A 19,672-nucleotide genomic window follows, 5' to 3' on the forward strand; every position below is an offset into this window, starting at 1 on the left:
TATATATATATATATATATATATATATATATATATATATATACATATGTAAATATGTGTGTTATAGGAAATTAATGGATAATGGTTTATGATTATAATGCATGTGAAACTTGACATGTAAAACCTTGAGAAATTGTTATGTGTTTCATATTGGTTTTGAACATTTCAAGCAGGGTGGATTTCTTTGGGAGAAAGGGAAATTTTCATTTGATGCCTTGTATTTCGCTGCAGTGAGAATAATTCTCGTTGCAGTGAGAAACTCTTGGGTTTTAAACAGGTAGGCTGGCCGAAAACTGGCTGCAGTGAAGATGCATTTTCGCTGCAGTGAGAATGACACTGTAGCCTCTCGCTGCAGCGAGAAACATTTTGTTTCTGGGATACAATTTCGCTGCAGCGAGATTCAATCTCGCTGTAGCGAAAAACTTTCTGTTTTGGTCTCCTATCTTGTTTAATTGCTGTCCTATCTTTCACTTCTTTGTTATCATATCAGAGCATGGACTTCCAACATTAAAGATTAAATGAGTTAAGTTTAAAATGAGAAGGTTTAGTGAGAAATCCTTGGCCAGTTGAGAAACCTACGTTCGGTTAATAACTAAATCCCAACGTCGCTGCAACGAAAATTCATTCTCGTTGCAGCTACGCTGCAGCGAGAATACCTTTCCGCTGTAGTGAAGATTCGTTGTCGTATTTGACTTACTTGTGTGATATTGAAGCTTTTATTCTTCAAATGGTTCGTTATGTATGGGTTAATGATTTTCAAATGATTAATTATTTAAGGGCTTGATGAGGGGTTTTTAATAAGAATAGAAACAAATTGCATTGTTTTGAAAAAGAATGCATCATGATTTCATTAAAGATTCCTTATGGTATGTTTGTTCCCTTCCTTGTTCACTCACTGGGTTTATACTCACCCTTTTTAAATTCATGTTTTCAGATCACAAGGCAACTGGTAACTAGGACGAGGTGTCCTTGTAGACCTGTGTCCATCTTTTGGTAAGTGTCTCGGCATTCAGTAGTTGTACATTCATCCGAGTCCCTCCATTGGAAGTCGAGTATTATTTGTTATGTATAGACAAACTTAATGTAAATTATTAGAATTCATGTTGCAGACTTTGTATGTAAATTTTTAATGAGTAATGCCAGTACGAGTTGTCAATGTATATCACTATTTTGATTCAAAGTTATGAAATATGACTTAGTGATATTAGATGAAATTATAAGTAAGATAAATAATAGGCTTGCTTGGGTTTAGTGGATTATGTCCATTGGAACCTTGCGCCAGTCATGGCTCGGAATTTAGGTCGTGACAGAATCACACACAAGTAGCCCTTGTAACAATTAGGGGTAAAGGCGTAAAAGATCATGAGTTCTGTCAACTCCTAATTTGACAAGACTATCAACAGTCTCATTACCTGACCTTGAAATATGCTTGATCAGTCATCCACCTGCATCTTTGTTTTTAAGTGAATGGATCTGGAGGATGAGTTGTCGTAGCCGCCACGGGGCTTTACTAGGATTGGATACCCAAGACACAACATTTTTAGAGTTAGATTCGATGATGATGTTGCTAGAGTTCACCCATGAAGAGGCAATAAACAAGACCATGGCCTCTCTGACTGCTAGGACCTCTGCAAGGTTGGCGTCACCTCAACCAGCGTTTTTATAAAAAATAAGCTTAGCAGCACCTGTTTCATCTCGTAACACCCTTCTAATGCCAAGATAACCTGGACAGCCCCTAGCAGCTTCGTCAGTATTGAATTTGAACCAATCAATAGGCGGACACTCCCATGAAACCTTATACTTAGTTTGCTTCCTTGAGGTGGGAGCTAAGGTAGAGGAAGGAGCACGAATATAATCTGTGATGGAGGTGTTATAGTCAGGCCATTTAGATTTGGCCTACCATGCTAGTCGCAATTTAATGATATCCAACACATTCGTAGGATCCTAAATTTTCCCATCAAAGATCATTTCATTTCGAAAAAGATAAGCTAGACAAATCTAAAATCCCTATATTTTAATTTACAATACTCATTGGAACTCCATGCATCCGAATAATTTCATCCATATATAATTTTGCCAATTTATCAATTGAAGTAGTTGACTTGATAGGTAGAAAGTGAGCTAATTTTGTGAGTCTATCAATAATCACAAATTCCAAGGAGATATGCTCCCATTTCCATTTTGGTATCTCTAAAGGTTGTAGTAGTTTTGATCGTCTTTGATGTTTAGCCTTAGCTTGTTGACATACTAAACATTGCACCATGAATTAAGCTATTTCTTGCTTCATATTGTTCCACTAGAAATTTTCCTTGAAGTCCTTATACATCTTAGTGCCTCTAGGATGTATAGTGAAATGAGACCCATGTGTCTCTTCTCATATCTCCTGTTTTTGTTCAAGGTCGCTAGTTACACATAATCTATTTTCAAATAGTAAGGTGCCATCATCATAGATCCCAAACTCAAATCGTAATCATTTTTTAACATCCTCCTTAATTTTACACAATTCTTCAACATTCTTTTGTGCAACTTTTATCTTTTCAATCATGGTTGGCTTAACCAAGAGATTAGCCAATACCATACATTCACCCTGTATAATCACTTCAATTTGTTTTGTGTCAAGTTCCTCTAATAATCTTCGTTGCGTGGTAAAGAAAGTGGCCATACTTCCAATGGATTTCCAATGGTAAATAAGAGCATCTGCAACTACATTAGCTTTACCTAGATGATAATTGATACTCAAATCATAGTCCTCGATTAATTCCAACCATCTTCTCTGTCTCATGTCAACTCCTTTTGTGTAAACAAGTACTTTAAACTTTTATGATCTGCATAAATTTCGCAAAGCTCTCCATATAAATAGTGTTGCCATATTTTCAAAGCAAATACAACTGCAGCTAACTCCAAGTCATGAGTAGGATAATTTTGTTTGTAGGGTTTTAGTTGCCTAGATGCATAAGCAATTACCTTGTCATTTTGCATCAACACACAACCTAATCCTTTCTTAGAAGCATCACTATAGATGGTGAAACTACCAGTATCAGAAGGCAAGGTAAGAATAGGCGCTGACACCAATAGTTGTTTCAACTATTGAAAACTTTCTTCACACTTTTCAATCCATTTGAATTCCTTTCCTTTTTAAGTTAAACGAGTTAAAGGAATAGTAATTCTAGAAAACCCACTAACAAAACCTCCTATAATAACTTGCCAAATGCATAAAACTCCTCATTTCAGAGACATTTACAGGACGAGACCAACTAACAATTGCTTCAATCTTCTTCAGATCAATAGAAATTCTATCTTTAAACACAACATGTCCTAGGAATGCAACATTTGGTAACCAAAATTCACATTTGCTAAACTTTATAAAAAGTTCTTTATCCCTTAAGGTTTGAAGTACCATTTTCAAATGTTTCTCATGCGCTTCCTCACTCTTAGAATAGACAAGATGTCATCAATAAAGACAACAACAAACTGGTCTCAATATTGCTTAAAGATCCTATTTATCAAATCCATAAATGCAGCAAGTGCATTCGTCAATCCAAAAGACATTTCAAAAAATTCATAGTAACCATACCTGGTTCGAGAAGTAGTCTTGGGTACATCATTTGCCTTAACTCTTAATTGGTGGCATCAAGATCTCATATCAATCTTTGAAAAGATTTGTGAACCTTGTTACTAAGCAATTAAGTCATACATATGAGGAAAATGATATTTGTTCTTCATAATCACTTTATTTAGTCTTTTATAGTCAATGCATAAACGCTAACTCCCATATTTCTTTTTCACAAATAATACTAGAGCTCCCTAACGAGATACATTAGGATGTATGAACCACTTATCTAATAATTCTTGAAGTTGTAATTTTAGTTCAAGCAACACTGGGGTCATGTAGTAAAGAGGTTTAGATATCGATCTAGTCCCAAAAGCAAGATCTTTTTCAAAATCAATTCTCAATCAAGGGGTAAACCAAATAGGTCATCAAGAAAAACATTTTAAAAATCCCTTATGTTTGGAGTGTCTTCTAACCTTGTGCCTTTATCTATTTGAGTGTCCTTCGTATAAGTAAGGTAACCTTAATAACCTTTTTGCAAAGATCACATAGCATGTAAGGTTGATATAACTCAGATTGGAGGTCTAACATGACTACCTTCATACACCAGTTCAGATTGTCCTGGACATTGAAACACTACTTTCTTCCCATGGCAATCAATAAATGCATGATAAGTAGACAACTAATTTATCCTTAAGATAACATCAAAGTCTTGTATCTTCAACTATATTAAATCAACTGCTAGTTCATGACCTCCTAAGTGTACAATACAATTTTTATTAACTCTATCAGCTTACACAATTTTCGTAACAGAAGTAGCAACATATAATGTTCATTTAACTTCTTAAATGCACAATTCAAAAATTTACAAATTTAGTAGACAATAAGCAATAAGAGGCACCAGAATTAAACAATACAGTAACATTATTAATAGGAATGGTACTTGTCACCACATTATCATTTAAGCTAGCATCTTGTTGAGTCAAGGCAAAGACTCGAGCATTACGTTTTTGTGTTTGCTTTTTTTCTTTAGTCTTAGCAACATCATTCTTCTTGTTCGAACAATCTCAAGCAATATGCCCGTGTTCCCCACACCCAAAATAAACACATGCTTTCTTAAGACATGGCCCATAATGGAATCAACTACAAAAATTACATTTCTCAAGCTTAGCATTAGTTTCCCCTCCCTCCAACCTCTTACTTTCATTGCTCTTAGTGTTTTTCTAGTGGTTACTTTGACCTCCATTGATCCTTGGTCATTTCTTATCACCTTTTTCTTGCTTATAATGCTTCATATCAAACACAATCTTTAATGCCTTCTGCAACACATCCTTACAATTGTCAATGATGTGAGAAGACAAATAAGATCGAATGCTTGGTTTCAACCCATGCTCAAACCGTATAGCCTTGTTTTTATCTGAATTAATAATGTGAGTGCAAAAATGTCACAGTTTATTAAACTTATTAGCATACTACAACACAAACATATCAGGCTTTTGTTACAGTTGTAAAAATTCATTCTCTTTCTTCACCTTCACATATTTTGGAAAATATTGATTGAAGAAAATTTCTTTGCATTGCACCCAAGTTAAAGGCTCATTTGAATCCTCATAAATAGGCTTCGTAGTATCCTACCAATACTCTGCATTCCCTTTTAATTAGTTGGAAAATTACCAAGCTCAACTTCAAATCCTCAAATATCTAAATAGCTACAAAGCATTTTTCTAACTCTTTTATCTAAGTCTCAGCAACTAAAAAGTCAGCTTCGCCTTCAAATTGAGGTGGGTTAACTTTTCAAAATTACTAATAAGTTGTCTCATGTTGTCGTACGCCTACTTTCGCCTGATTTTGCTATTGTAGTAAGTTAGCTATCACTTGAGATACATTTGCTAAATCAACTTGTGTCACCGGAGCATTACGAGCATTTCCAAAAGTATTTGGATCTACTCAATCATTGCTCATTCCAAAGCCATTTCTCCTATTTTTTCTGTTATGCCTACCAATAAGATTCATCAAAGTTTCTCTTTTGTCACTCATTTTTGCATATATTTAATATCAACAAAAGTAGCTTCGTAGATAGTCAAAATGGATAAACAAATCTTATCGAATCAAACAATACTAAGAATATTAAATTCTACACTAACTATGCTTAAACTCTTTCTTTCTTAGATCTTAAATCTAAGCTCTGATACCATTATATGTCATGCTCCAAAATCGAGCCATAACATGACCATATTAGCTTGAAACTAGGTTCCAAAGTAATACGAAGCTTTTCTTTTTCTCATTCTTATAATAGTCCACAATTGAAGTCATAATAATAATTCTATTATAACATGCATAAATAATGATTAGGATCCGCTAAAGCCTCCAAGAAAATAAATAAACATCTAAAAACTTAAATATTCATTACATATAATAGGCGTATCAAAATAGCTAATAATGTGTTGACACTATACAGACTTCTCAAATTATATTTTTAGCTCCCATGATTCTATGGCTCTTATCTTTAATCATCTGCAAAATATAATAAAGGAATGAGCAAACCATAGTTTAGCAAATATAGCCGCACACCTCCTACTGGATTAAGCATCGTTGTTCATATGTCATATAGTTCATTTAAGAGCATTTCAATAAATCATGCTTTCAAACAGTTAAACAAATCATTATATGTAAAATGAGGAATTTCATAAGTTCATAAACCATTAATTATCAAATATCATTCTTGAAATATCATTTAAGCAAATCATAGATTCAATTTTTCGAACTCGTAATGTTTCATCATTTTAGCTACGGTCACTATTATATCCCATGACAAAGGCCATATCGACTAATCATTCTCCTGATAGTTACTAACTATTATATCTCATTGGCAGAACTGTATGCTAACTATTATATCTCGTTAGTAGGGTCATATAATTAGTTCTGGTGTCGATTATCCCACATCTTAGGGATCGTTTTGTAGCTCTTAAAACATTTTTAAAAATGATCAAAGATTTCATTTCATTCATAAATTGACACTTGTCATTTGAATCAACCAAAAACATTCATAAAACAACATTTGTCACGTGTATATCAAATCATTTGTAAATCCATTTTTCGTCACATGAGTAAACCAAATCATTCATAAATCATTGTTCATCATATTATTAAGCTCAAAACAACAAATAATCATATGCTCGACCCTATTTTCATATACTGAAAATAATGAAATAAAACATTTGATTCTTTAAAGAAATATACATATATAATAGTTTCGAAATAAGTATGGTGTATGAGGATATACTTGCTTTCCTTCGATCTAACAAACTTGCTTCCTTCCAAAATAATCAAAAGCCTAATAACAATCATTTAAACATATTAGAAACAATATAACTCTCTAAAATTTATTTATTATCTGAAATTACACAAAAAAACCCAAACTCTCCTAAATAAAAAATCTAGACACCTTGCAATTACAACATTACCTCTTCCTATTGCAAGAACTCTTTAGACGTTGAACAGTCTCCGCCGAGATTCAACAAAATTACATATTCAAACAGCAATTCCCAATTCTGTCTCCTGCTCAATTTTCCACACGGTAAATATCAATTCCAAATTATGTGTCTTGCTCAATTCTATTAATGCGCGGCAAAAGTCTAGTCTTGGATTAATTGGTACGCTTTCTTTCGCAAACCTTGGCTGTGTCGGCCAAATGTGTGTCTTGACTTGTTCGGGGTCCACCTCCTCTCATTATGCTTAATGCGCATTCCAGTTGACATGTTTCTCCATTCTTTGTCAAGTATTTAATGATGTAGTAGTTGCGCGGAAATGGTCGGGGAGAAACCTAGTAAAAAGTCTCGTTTCATTTGTCTGTTTTGTTTATACACGCTACTTTTTCTTTCCTTCTTCTTTTGGCTTTGCTCATACCAAAGTGGAAGAAAAAAAAGGAATTCTGTGCATTATGAGGCAGAGAGGTCACTTCCCTTTTCCCAAAATTTGAGTTTGGAGATTATATATTAAAGGGAATTGATGCAAACAAGGTAGGAAAATTTGAATCATGTTTATCTAACTGGGGATTCAATTCCTCCAGTTTGATGCTGATACATGTAATCAGAAACTAGCAAAGAATTCTGCTATGGATGTTAAGAATCTGTCTTTCCATTTTAGTTGCGTGATTCTGGGCATCAATCTCAGCACGGCCGGCCTCCTAAAATGCTATGATACCGGAAACTTCACCACGAATAGTACATATGGCAAGAACCTTGATCTATTCCTCTCTTCTCTCCCAGCTAATGTATCAAGAAATGGTGGTTTCTACCGTACCACCATTGGCCAAGGCTCCAACGTAGTTCATGGCTTAGCTCTTTGCAGAGGAGATACTTCGTCTGAAGCTTGTTCTAACTGTGTCAATTTAAGAGTCAAAGAAATCAAAGCAAGCTGTCCCAACCAGACAGAAGCACTTTTATGGGAAGGGGACGTTGTTTGTCTGGTACGCTATGCAAACCGCTCTATCTTCGAAACACTGGAGCTGGAGCCTTCACAAGCAGGCTACAATACGGGAAACATTTTGGGTGTCACATGGAATGTAACACCATTTTATCACATATGGGCCAATTTGATGGATGGCTTGGTGGAAAGAGCTTCCAACGGCACATCCAGCCTCAAGTTTGCAACCGGAATAGCAAATGTGGAATTAGAAAAGATATATGCACTAATGCAGTGCACCCCAGATATATCTCAGAAAGATTGCAAAGCGTGCTTAAATCAAACAGTTGATCAGTATCAAAGATGTTGCCTTGGGCAGCGAGGTGGTTATGTCCTCACACCAAACTGTCATTTTCGATGGGATTTATATCCCTTCTTTGATTCTTCAGATGATACTCTAAATTTAAATCCTCCACCTCCACATATTAGTCCTCCACTTTCAGCTACAAATAACAGTACAAATAGAGGAGGTGAGTACTTATCTCCCTAGAAATGAGCAATGACATGAGAAAGGATGCAAAACAAAGTCATCTCTATTACAATTCACAAATTTCAGGACATATCAGAGAATTATTTATATTCGCATTTCTGGCTTATGCAGATAATGGAGGCCTTGGATCCCAAGCTGTTGTAATCATTGTTGTTCCAATCATTATTTTAGTGGCAATATCGGCACTTGCTTGTATTCTTCTTCGAAAAAGGAAGAACAGAAAGCAGGAGAATAAAAGTAAGTCAATTGTCATTAATTGTTTAACTCTTGTTTGTTGTCACCTAGGATAACTCAAGGCTGGACTTGTACAACTAACAAACTTTTCCATCTTAGCAGATAATTGCTGGTCTTGTACTTAATTTTTTTCTAGCAAATTATGATGTAGCTATGTAGTCAGAAAGTCAAATGGCATAAAGGTTGAAAGGGCATTTCGTGTGTTAACTCACTTTCTTGGTGAAGGTGCAGATAATAATAATAGTTTGGAATCACTGCGATTCAACTTCAGTGCAATAAAAGTATCAACAGATAATTTCTCTGAGAATAACAAACTTGGACAAGGTGGATTTGGTTCTGTTTATAAGGTAATTAGAGATTGAGTGAAGCATTCAATTTAATGGCCTCTCCAGTTCTCATATACCAGAAAAACTTCATTCTTCTGTCAAGATATGTTAAAACAAGTGTTACTAATATCTTAATCTTTTCTAATTTCTCGTTATGATAAATACTGTTTCAGGGTAGGCTTTATGATGGACAAGATATAGCTGTGAAGAGACTGTCTGACAATTCTGTGCAAGGAGATTTGGAATTTAAGAATGAAGTCCTGTTAATGGCAAAGCTTCAGCACAGGAATTTGGTTAGGCTGCTAGGCTTTTCCTTCGAAGGAAAAGAAAGGCTTCTTATTTATGAGTTTCTTCCAAATTCAAGCCTCGACCATTTCTTATTCAGTATAGTTACCGTCCATTTCTGTTTAAATAGTTTTATTTTGGGATAATTATGTTGGCAGAATGCACTCAATGCCTATGAGTAACTGTATTTGTAATGCATTTATGTTATAATGCCATGAATTTCTAGATCCCGTTAGGCGCTTACAACTAGATTGGGAAAAGAGACACAAAATCATAACAGGAATAGCTCGAGGGATACGCTACCTTCATGAAGATTCTCAACATTGAATTGTTCATCGTGATTTAAAAGCTGCTAACATTTTGTTAGATGATGATATAAACCCTAAAATAGCAGATTTTGGATTGGCTAGGTTGTTTTCAGTGGATCAAACACATGATGCTACAAGCAAACCTGCTGGAACCTTGTAAGTAGAAGAGTAATCTTACATTCATGTGTAGCTCAAGTATAATTGTAATTGAGAATGATTTGTCTGTTAATTGCATGTAGTGGATATATGCCTCCAGAATACATCAGATACGGAACATATTCAGTTAAATCTGATGTTTATAGCTTCGGTGTGCTAGTTTTGGAAATCATCATTGGTGAAAAGATAAGTTGTTTCCGCAGTGAGGAAGGAGAGGATCTTCTAACCTATGTAAGTGGAAATAATGCATATATATAGCAACATTTCCCTCGTGGATGAAATTAATGAGGCAAAACCATTATAGTGCTGACACATTGTTGGATATTTGCAGGCATGGCAGAGTTGGAAAAGAGGAACAGAAATGAATATGATAGATCCGGCTTTGAAGGATGGTCCAAGGATAGAAATGATGAGATGTATCCACGTTGGGTTGCTATGTGTTCAAGCAATTGATTCTAACAGACCAAACATGACCTCTGTAGTGTTAATGCTTAGCAACTACTCCATGTCTCTTCCATTGCCCTCAAGACCTGCCTTCGTAGACTCCACCATGGAACCACTCCAACTCACAGTCAATGAGGCATCCATTTCTGAGTTAGATCCTAGATGAAATTTGAGTCCTTTCTACTAATTCTACTAAGGGTACTGTTCTTGATTCTTAAAGGGAAAAATAAATGATAGTGTTGAAACTAAGTTTTGTCCAGTATCAACTTCAACATCGGAAAGAAACAATCTATATTTCAAATTTGAACAGGTTTCAAGTGATTTATTTGATTGTACATGAAGAAACAGCTTTTAGTTTGTGAATATAGGACATTAACATACGAAAAGGAGTTCTGTCCTGGATTGGACCCCCTGCAATACCAAATGACAACTTGACTTCACAATTTACAAGCTAGAGAACTGCTAGACGAGGCTATATCTTTTCTGTTTTTATGGTGATCTGCAAAATTTGATAGAACTTTACATTTTTGAATTGTTTGCAGAGGAAAACTCAAACGTCCTATTGTCTTGTTTTGTTTCATTTCATTTGTTTGTTTTTTTTGTGGTCCACCTCCTATTGTCTGTTTCTTTTCTTCTTCTTTTGGCGTTGTTTATACCAAGTGGAAGAAATAAAGGAATCCTGTACAGTTTGAGACAGAAAGCGGAAAGCCAGAAACATCTGTAACTGGGAGTCAAAGCCTCCAATTGATGGTAATCACATAATCAGAAACAAGCAAAGAATACAGCTATGTGTGTTAAAAATCTGGTTTATCTTTTCTGTCATGTGCTTCTAGGTATCAATCTTTGCACGGTCAGCCTCGTAAAAATGGGATAGTTCAATGGATGGCTTGGTGAAAGCAGCTTTCGTGGGCATTTCCAGGCTTAGTTTGCAACGGGAATAGCAGATGTACCATTTCAAGGATTACCAACTGGGATATTTACATTATATCACTTATATTTAAAAAAAATGGTTATGTTTATATACATGATGAATAAAAGGTACTTACCACAAAAAGCCTGCTCTCTAATATATTTACAGAGTCACTTCGGTTTTAGCTTTTCTCTCTCTCTCTCTCACCCTCACCCTCCCCCCCCNCCCCTCCCCCCTCCTCCCTTCTCTTCTACTGCTGCTATAGTCTCAACATGTCACTCAGAATCACTTGCGGCAGAAGCACAGCAGTCTCTAGGTCTTCAGTTCGTAGTTGGATAGTCTTCTTGTGACGTTGTCCTGAGCTGTTGGCACTTTTTCCTGAGTACTCAGCATCCTGTTCTTGCTCTTCAGCCTTCTTTTGAGCTCGAATCAAGGCTGTTCTTGCACGGGGCCTCATTTCTCGTACTTTTTGGGGAGGCATCACAAATGGCTCAAGCGGCCGATCACCAAAGGGGTGCTCACTACCAGCATATATCCTCAAGTTTCGATCCCTATCCTACAATTAGTAGCAATAATATAAGATAATCCAGCTTTGAATATCTCAGGCCAATTAAAGAATGAAAAGAGAAATATGGATGGATTTCCTCAATGAACACAGAATTGGTTAAACTCAACAGAACACAAGCAGACCAATGGGGTTGTTTTCCTTCTGGGAAGGGAATTGGAAAGGGAAAGGTAAACAAAGTGCAGAAAATCAAGCAGATCAAATAAGCGTAGCAAACACACGAGAAGTTTCATTAGGCCTAAACACTCACATCATGCAATTTGTTCCTTGGAAGCATGTGCAGGACTGCTTTGCGAATAACTTCTGTCGAGTCCTTAGCCATCTGATCTTTTAAACTTCTTTCTTTGAGGTTGCCCACGTATCTAAATCAGTAAGATTCACCATTAGAAAGAAGCATAAATAAACAGTTACAGTGGTTCGGTATCAAGAACAAACCATTTAAGAATTATGAGTAGAGAAATTAGGAATGCACATGATAAGAAAATCAAGTTAGTTCCTTCTTCTTTTGACAAAATATGAAAAAGAGGGCCCATTTTGATTTCTGTAACACCTAATACCAGCATAAGTTCTCTTAACATCTAAATGGACATCGGTTCAAGCAGGAACTATCCAAGATTTATGTTTAGTGGGGGAAAAGGGACATTAGATAATTTATGTTCAAGCAGGAACTATCCAAGATTTTACATTATATTCCGTAATATAAATGAACTAAAATTTTTAGCTATCTCCATAATATAATCAAAGGGACGTTAGGATCTCAGGGGGCAATTGCCTCCATTGCCCCCACTCTGGGTTCAAGTTTTAATGAAGGACCAAGCATTCAACAGAAGTAGAGTTGCAATGGAGACTCACTTGACTAAAATTTAACAAAAAACTCTAATCTCTCAACTGATAGGAAAACAGAACTTTTCCAATAAACAAACAACTTCAGACCATAAAATGTAAAAGCAAAAAATGGGAGTGTTTACCCTGTATGCCAGTGATAAAACTTATTTGTAAGTTTTCTTCCTGTAACGCATACATCCTTGGCATTAATAACAATGCACATATCACCATCATCACGATTCAGAGCATATGTTGGCTTGTCCTTGCCTTGAATCACACTAGAAATTTGAGATGCTAGTCTTCCAAGAACCTATGAAAAGAAGCATCTTATTTCATTCTTTTTTTTGCAGACTGAAAGACCCTCAAGAGCGTGGGAAAACAATGTTATTACATCAAAAGTTCAAGCTCAATACAATTAAAAGCATAAAAACAAACTTTGCATTAAGAAACTAGGATCTTGAGCAAACCATAAAACCCAACTTTCAGATGTTTGAAGGTTAAAGGGGCAACAGAGTACCGGCCCCAAAAGCTTTAGTTTCCAGGACAGAGTTTCTTAAAACAATGGCCTCATCTTTGCAATACAAAAGCGATCTTCTAACTCAAATATCTATCAAAAGAAAATATGGAGAAAAAAGGATTGTCTGAAACCTGACCTTTGGCGTCCAATACTCTCCACCGTAAACCTTCCAAATTGATACGCCTCGGGCCAGCTAGTGCTTTCTGCATTGAATTCCAAAAACAAAACAGTTTAAGACTTAAGATTTGAGGGTTTAAGGATGATCATTCAATCAAACCTGGGATTTTCTTCTCAAAAAAAACAAAAAAAGAAATTGAGAATTTAACCATCAATAGCTACAAGGAATAATCAATCCCCCCCATCCCAATTGCCCACCATCACTGGAACTTATAATATTTTAAATCACAATTTTAGCAAACTAATAAACTAAATGATTGAACTTAAGTTAACAATAAAGACTAAACTGAAAAATGAAATGGCTAATTTAAAAAAAAAATGAAAAATGAAAAAAAGGTAAAAGGAATTGCCTTTAAGTTGCCATTGAAAGTAGTTGCTGCTTGAGACGCCATTTCTCTGGGGGGAAAATGAACCCCTTTTTTTAGTAAATTGAATCAATCAGTTGTATTTTTATAATCAGAATCAAGAGGAAATTTTAAATGAAAAATTAAAGGGTAAACATGTTTTTCTCAGAAAAGTAAGGACCTGTAACTAAAACCCTGAAGATCGGGGTTTAGCGATTGGAGCAAGAAGAAATTTTGCACTTAGGGCTTTCAAAATGGGCCCTCTAATTAATTAGAACCAGCCCATGAACAAATTCAGAAAAAGCCCAAAGTTAATCAAAATGGGAGGTACTAATTAGGGATGTTAACGTGTACTTTGTTACTAGATACCCTACATTATTCTATTCGATTAAGTAAAATTAAGATATCTCATAATTAACTTGAGGTAATAAAACTATCACCTATCACGAGATCAGGTAGGGTTTGGGTCTAATAATATTAAGATATCTATCTTGAACTCGATTATAGATAATAATTTTAATATTAAATTTTAATTGTTTATCAAAATAATATTAAATTTTAATTTTATATATTATATTTATACTTATAAATTTTTTATAATTAATTTAATATTTACTATAATTCATTAATTATTCTAAATATGATTTTAAACTTTAACGTTTTTTATGAAGTAATATTATTTTTTTAATTTAATTTTCAGTAATAATATACATAAAAAATATTTTAGATTTATTTTAATCAAAAATCTAATGGATACAGATATTTAACAAGTACTGTACCTAAGATATTAGTGTACATGTAATAAGTTAAAAATTTTATTGGGTACTTATAGGGTTCTGGTAACCTATCAAATAATAAGGTTCGGATCAAAGTATCTCAAAAACAGCAGGCACCCTATCTGGAGACAATCCTAATTTTAATATAATCTTTTAATTCTATACACCATGTGATGAGGTTATTAAAAAAATTAAATTAAATTTCATTAAATAAATTAGGCATTTTAATTGTTTTGATATGTATTAGATTAAGCATGTTAAATGAAATGGTCTGATTCTGTTTAATGTCTACCAGTTTAAAATTAGCTAAAAGTTTGAATAGGTTAGGTTGTAACCAGAAGAACTGATTGACCCACCATGGATCATGTTAGTTGACTTCATACCAGAAAGGAGAAATGAAATGCATGATGAAGTTCTATTCTTTGTAAAAGAAAATTGCCCCTTTTTCTTAGTTTATATGTAAACAATCAAGTATCATGCCAAATATTTGATGAGGAAAGAAGCAAATTTTACAATAGAGTTTATTGAGGATCAAGCTGAAAGGATCATTAGTTCATTCTTATAGTATTAATCTTTGCTGCCTTGTGTCTCAGCTTCCTCTTTCTTCAGGAAATACCTGTGGAAAAGAACCATTGTAAATTAGAAGCATTTCCATGGCAGTTTCTTGGAAAAGATCCTTGCACAATGAAAAAAAGTACTTGGAGTGAGGTTATTAACTATCATCACCCCAATTCCAAGACTTTAGGATTTGAGATTTAACGAAATAGTGATAAAAAAATCACACATTAGTTAAATTATATATATTTTAAAATCTTAAAATATAATAAAAATTTCATCACTTATAAATTGGTTTTAGTTTAGATATCTATACTAAAAATTTCAACAATGTATCTAAGCAAACGTTACTCAATTCGTTGGTTCTTTCTTAATCTTTTCATGATTCATGTCATATGATAAGTTTGTTGTCTCTGCACGTGATGAAGAGTATTGAAATGATGATAAAAGAAATCTTATACAATTAAATGAAGGATATCTTAAACATTTATATATAACTCAATGGTTTTAGGTTGATTTCTGTCCTATAAAATCTAACAAGATTTATCCATACAGATGAGTAGGTAACATTGGATGGTACAAGAAGAAGAAGGCAACTAACTAGTTATCCTTTGCCAGGCGAAAGAGTTTTTATGAATTCGATCCAGGTTGAAACCATAAGCCAAAAGATTAAAACAGAAGCCAATGGAAAAAGCCTGTTTAGCTGATTACTTACTCTTGAGCCTTGATCCAACGAGAGAGCTGATACAGCTGCACAGTCTCGTTCGAGGCATGACATACGAGAAGATGGAGGTTACGTGGCTGTACCATCCATGCAAACCTCATGAACAATGCAGAATAACCGCACATGACTGCAAGATTCCAATTAGCAGCTGTAACTCTGTAATCCAACATGGAAAAGAACAAAAGAAGAGAAGATAGTCGTGTTTTGAGATCAAACATTTTTGCAGACCTGCAGTCATGTTGCCAGATATCATTTCCGGGGGTTTCTTTGTGTCTAAAAGCGCCTGGTAAAGAAAAACACTCTGGGTTATTGTTATAATTAATATCAGAGAAATGTCATGTAACAGCGGTGAATTATGTTTAGATTTTCAACAGGATGATTCATCGATTTGACATACTGCAATAGGGATGCTCCAGTTGAAAACAGGTCCCCAGAAATGAGTTGTTTTGGGACCTATAGGACTGTTCCAAAAACCTCTTAAGATTTCCATTCCTCCTCCTGCAAATTTTAAACCTTCCAAGCCAAAATAAGCTTCAGGAATAGGCCAGGTACAAATGAAATAGAGTTACTTTGAAACAGATAGACAAGACGCAAGCTAACAGTATCATAACCGCATCGTAATCTACTCTGACGAATTTAGCTTACGATCGATGCAACTTCTATAATTACGTTAACAAATCAGTTGGAAAACTTTTGGTCTTTTATACAAAGTATAGTACTGCTGTAAGATTTGAGAGGAGGGGAGAAGATGAAATGGATAATCTGAAGTTCCTTAAGCTTAATTGAAATGAATCTGAGTAACAGAGTATTTATACTTTGGTCCTTCGCTAACTAAACAAACCAACCAATCAGAAAAGGTAATAAGATTTCGAATTCAGTTAACCTTAACTAACTCACTAAAACGGTAACAGTAAAACAGTAACTAATAAATAACATGTGAATCCACGTGCTTTGCTCCTCACTCCTCTGCTAAGCCTTTCAACCTGGATCTCATCAATTTCTTCTCTTGATCTTCAACTATCTCCCTATCAGGTTGATAACTGCTAAATGTTTGGTTGATTTAAATCACTATTATTCATATATCTATCGATCTAATTTTAGTTACCTTGTTGATTTATAGAAAAAAAAAAAAGATACCATCTTGTTTATGCACAGAACAGAAAGCCATGTTCTTCTCAAAGAATAACCAGGGGAAGAAGCTGGGGAAAACGCTCAATTATCTTCAATATAGCTTTTTTGTTTCATGGTTTTAGTTAAAGGGGTTGTTGACATAATCAAATAAAGCATAACGTAGACTCAAATCTTGATCTTGGAAACAAAAAATTAAGACAAGAAAGATTAGACAACCATGAGAATTGTTGTTCATGAGTTATTTCTTTATATTATTAAAAAATTCATTAGTACTAATCCTGAGTAAAAAGATTAAAACCAGCAAATCTTACCAAGATATAACCAGTGCAGCAGTTGATGAACTCGAACTTGGAATGGCTCAAGACACCAGTCAGAAGTAGTATCAGTATTGCAAAAGTCAGAAAACAAGAAATGTTTCCATGGAATTTGAAGGATCTTAGCAAAGAGGAAAGGATTCAATAGATTCGATTTGGCCTTCAGGTCAAAGAACTGTCCAACAAGCAAGCATGCATATCCTACAACAATATTGATTTAGATTCCATCATGCTACTTGCTCTTTATATTTTAATCAAAGTAACCAATACCTTCTTGCCCGCCATCCAACACCCTTTCACGTTACGTTCCTTGAGATGGTCGTGACTCTTTTGATTACTTCTAGATACTTGAAAATGACTTCATTTTATATTATTCAACATATTTCCAAGAATTGTTAAAGCTAGAAATTCTTAAACAAAACAGTCCTGTGTCACGGTTAGTTGGGAGCCATTAATCCCACATCAGGAAAGATGTCATGGTCCCAATGAGGAGCCATGAATCTCATATGATGACATGGTCCAAAATAAGAACCATAAATCCTACATTGGTTGTAGACTAAAGTGAGACTAATCATTTAAAGGTTCACATCATCTTTAATTTTTGAAGTGCAATTTGTTGGGACAAAGTCGTGAGTTCACCGAGTCAAAACGGCAGTTGTTATTAGAGAGAGCTCACTTGTTAGAGTGGGGGAAGATGGGGTTGAGCATTGTTAGGGGTTAGAGTGATGGAAGATAAGGGCTTTAAGAGTAAGAAAGATTAAGCATTGTTAGAGTAAGGGAAGATGTCATGGTCCCAAAAGAGACTCTAAGAGTAAGATTGAGCCATTGTTAGAGTGGGAGAAGATGTTATTGTCCCAAAAGGGGCTTTAAGAGTAAAATAAAGTATTGTTAGAGTGGGGAAGATGTCATGGTCCCAAAAAGGGCTTTGAGAGTAAGATTGAGCATTGTTAAAGTGGGAGAAGATGAGGGCTCTCAGCTTAAGAAAGATTAAGCATTATTAGAGTGGGGGAAAGATGTCATGGTCCCAAGAGGGGCTCTTAGAGTGAGATTGAGCATTGTTAAAGTGGGATAAAGATGTCATGGTCCCAAAAGGGGTTCTGATAGTAAGATTGAGCATTGATAAAGTAAGGGAAGATGGGAGTTCTATGAATAAGAAAGATTAAGCATTGTTAGAGTGGGGGAAAGATGTCATGGTCCCAAAAAGGGCTTTGAGAGTAAGATTGCGCATTGTTAAAGTGAGGGAAGCCCTTTGAGAGTAAGATTGAGTATCATTGTTAGAGTGGGGCAAGATGTCATTGTCCCAAAGGGGCTTTAAGAGTAAAATGAATCATTGTTAGAGTGGGGGAAGACGTCATGATCCCAAAAAGGGCTCTAAGAGTAAGATTAACCATTGTTAAAATGGGAGAAGATGGGGGCTCTGAGCTTAAGAAAGATTAAGCATTATTAGAGTGGGGGAAAGATGTCATGGTCCCAAAAGGGACTCTAAGAGTAAGATTGAGCATTGTTAAAGTGGGGGAAGATGGGGGCTTTGAGCTTAAGCAAGATTAAGCATTATTAAAGTGGGAGAAAGATGTCATGGTCCTAAAAGGGGCTCTGAGAGTAAGATTGAGCATTATTAAAGTGAGGGAAATATGTCATGGTCCCAAAAGGGGTTCTGATAATAAGATTGAGCATTATTAAAGTGAGGGAAATATGTCATGGTCCCAAAAGGGGTTTTGATAATAAGATTGAGCATTGATAAAGTAAGGGAAGATGAGAGTTCTATGAATAAGAAAGGTTAAGCATTGTTATAGTGGGAGAAAGATGTCATGGTCCTAAAGGGGGCTCTAAGAGTAAGATTGCACATTGTTAAAGTGAGGGAAGCCCTTTGAGAGTAAGATTGAGCATCATTGTTAGAGTGGGGCAAGATGTTATTGTCCCAAATGAGGCTTTAAGAGTAAGAAAGATTAAGCATTATTAAAGTGGGGGGAAGCCCTTTGAGAGTAAGATTTAGTATTGTTAAAGTAAGGGAATATGTCATGATCCCAAAAGGGGCTTTAAGAGTAAGAAAGATTAAGAATTGTTATAGTGAGGAAAGATGAGGGCTTTGAGAGTAAGAAAGATTAAGCATTGTTAGAGTTAGGGGAAAATGTCATGATCCTAGAGAGGGCTCTAAGAGTAAGATTGAGCATTGTCCCAAAAGGGGCTCTGAGAGTAAGATTGAGTATTTTTAGAATAAAGGAAAATGGGGACTCTGAGAGTAAGAAAGATTAAGCATTAAGCCCTCTGAGAGTAAGATTGAGCATTGTCCCAAAAAGGGCTCTGAGAGTAAGATTGAGTATTTTTAGAATAAGGGAAAATGGGGACTCTAAGAGTAAGAAAGATTAAGCATTGTTAAAGTGGGGGAAGCCCTCTGAGAGTAAGATTGAGCATTGTCCCAAAAGGGGCTCTAAGAGTAAGATTGAGTATTTTTAGAATAAGGAAAAATGGCGACTCTAAGAGTAAGAAAGATTAAGCATTGTTAAAGTGGGGGAAGCCCTCTGAGAGTAAGATTGAAGCCCTCTGAGAGTAAGATTGAGCATTGTCCCAAAAGGGGCTC

At 35.2% G+C, this 19,672-nt stretch overlaps 3 protein-coding genes across 10 annotated transcripts; 1 reads left to right on the forward strand and 2 right to left on the reverse strand.

The window, feature by feature from the left end:
- On the forward strand, positions 7,358-10,636 carry LOC18600954 (putative cysteine-rich receptor-like protein kinase 31). Its single transcript, XM_007031728.2, is given in 7 exon segments — positions 7,358-8,483; positions 8,615-8,740; positions 8,963-9,084; positions 9,237-9,447; positions 9,575-9,812; positions 9,896-10,043; positions 10,144-10,636. Coding segments are annotated over 7 exon segments (1,944 nt in total). The 5' UTR covers positions 7,358-7,663; the 3' UTR covers positions 10,423-10,636.
- On the reverse strand, positions 11,412-14,063 carry LOC18600955 (50S ribosomal protein L13). The gene is made up of 5 exons (XM_018118924.1): positions 13,601-14,063; positions 13,205-13,276; positions 12,700-12,866; positions 11,982-12,093; positions 11,412-11,722 (listed from the first exon to the last, which is right to left on the reverse strand). Exons 1-5 carry the CDS (start codon positions 13,640-13,642, stop codon positions 11,426-11,428), a joined length of 690 nt encoding a protein of 229 aa, XP_017974413.1. The 5' UTR covers positions 13,643-14,063; the 3' UTR covers positions 11,412-11,425.
- On the reverse strand, positions 14,761-17,471 carry LOC18600956 (mitochondrial pyruvate carrier 1). Of its 8 annotated transcripts, none has more exons than XM_018118877.1 (6): positions 17,365-17,471; positions 17,092-17,295; positions 16,047-16,162; positions 15,866-15,932; positions 15,641-15,776; positions 14,763-14,986 (listed from the first exon to the last, which is right to left on the reverse strand). In XM_018118877.1, the coding sequence occupies exons 3-6, from the start codon at positions 16,137-16,139 to the stop codon at positions 14,938-14,940; spliced, it is 345 nt and encodes a 114-aa protein (XP_017974366.1). In that variant the 5' UTR covers positions 16,140-16,162; positions 17,092-17,295; positions 17,365-17,471; the 3' UTR covers positions 14,763-14,937. The 8 variants fall into 8 exon arrangements, with proteins under 8 accessions (XP_017974371.1, XP_017974366.1, XP_017974364.1 ...); XM_018118875.1 differs by having other exon boundaries at positions 16,047-16,147; positions 17,365-17,470; XM_018118880.1 differs by having other exon boundaries at positions 15,878-15,932; positions 16,047-16,147; positions 17,365-17,465.

The sequence above is a fragment of the Theobroma cacao genome, chromosome 4, assembly GCF_000208745.1.
Source record: "Theobroma cacao cultivar B97-61/B2 chromosome 4, Criollo_cocoa_genome_V2, whole genome shotgun sequence".
NCBI lineage: Eukaryota > Viridiplantae > Streptophyta > Magnoliopsida > Malvales > Malvaceae > Theobroma > Theobroma cacao.

What these genes read in the sequence shown, in the direction of transcription:
- LOC18600955 (XM_018118924.1), bottom strand. Translation starts at nt 13,642, where the DNA reads ATGGCGTCTCAAGCAGCAACTACTTTCAATGGCAACTTAAAG. An exon ending in CTTTCAATGGCAACTTAAAG is followed by an intron (nt 13,277 to 13,600) that starts GCAATTCCTTTT and finishes AATTCAATGCAG; the next exon opens with AAAGCACTAGCTGGCCCGAG. An exon ending in TATTGGACGCCAAAGGTCAG is followed by an intron (nt 12,867 to 13,204) that starts GTTTCAGACAAT and finishes TTCTTTTCATAG; the next exon opens with GTTCTTGGAAGACTAGCATC.
- LOC18600956 (XM_018118877.1), bottom strand. Translation starts at nt 16,139, where the DNA reads ATGGAAATCTTAAGAGGTTTTTGGAACAGTCCTATAGGTCCCAAAACA. An exon ending in ACTGGAGCATCCCTATTGCA is followed by an intron (nt 15,933 to 16,046) that starts GTATGTCAAATC and finishes TTTCTTTACCAG; the next exon opens with GCGCTTTTAGACACAAAGAA. An exon ending in GACTGCAGGTCTGCAAAAAT is followed by an intron (nt 15,777 to 15,865) that starts GTTTGATCTCAA and finishes GGAATCTTGCAG; the next exon opens with TCATGTGCGGTTATTCTGCA.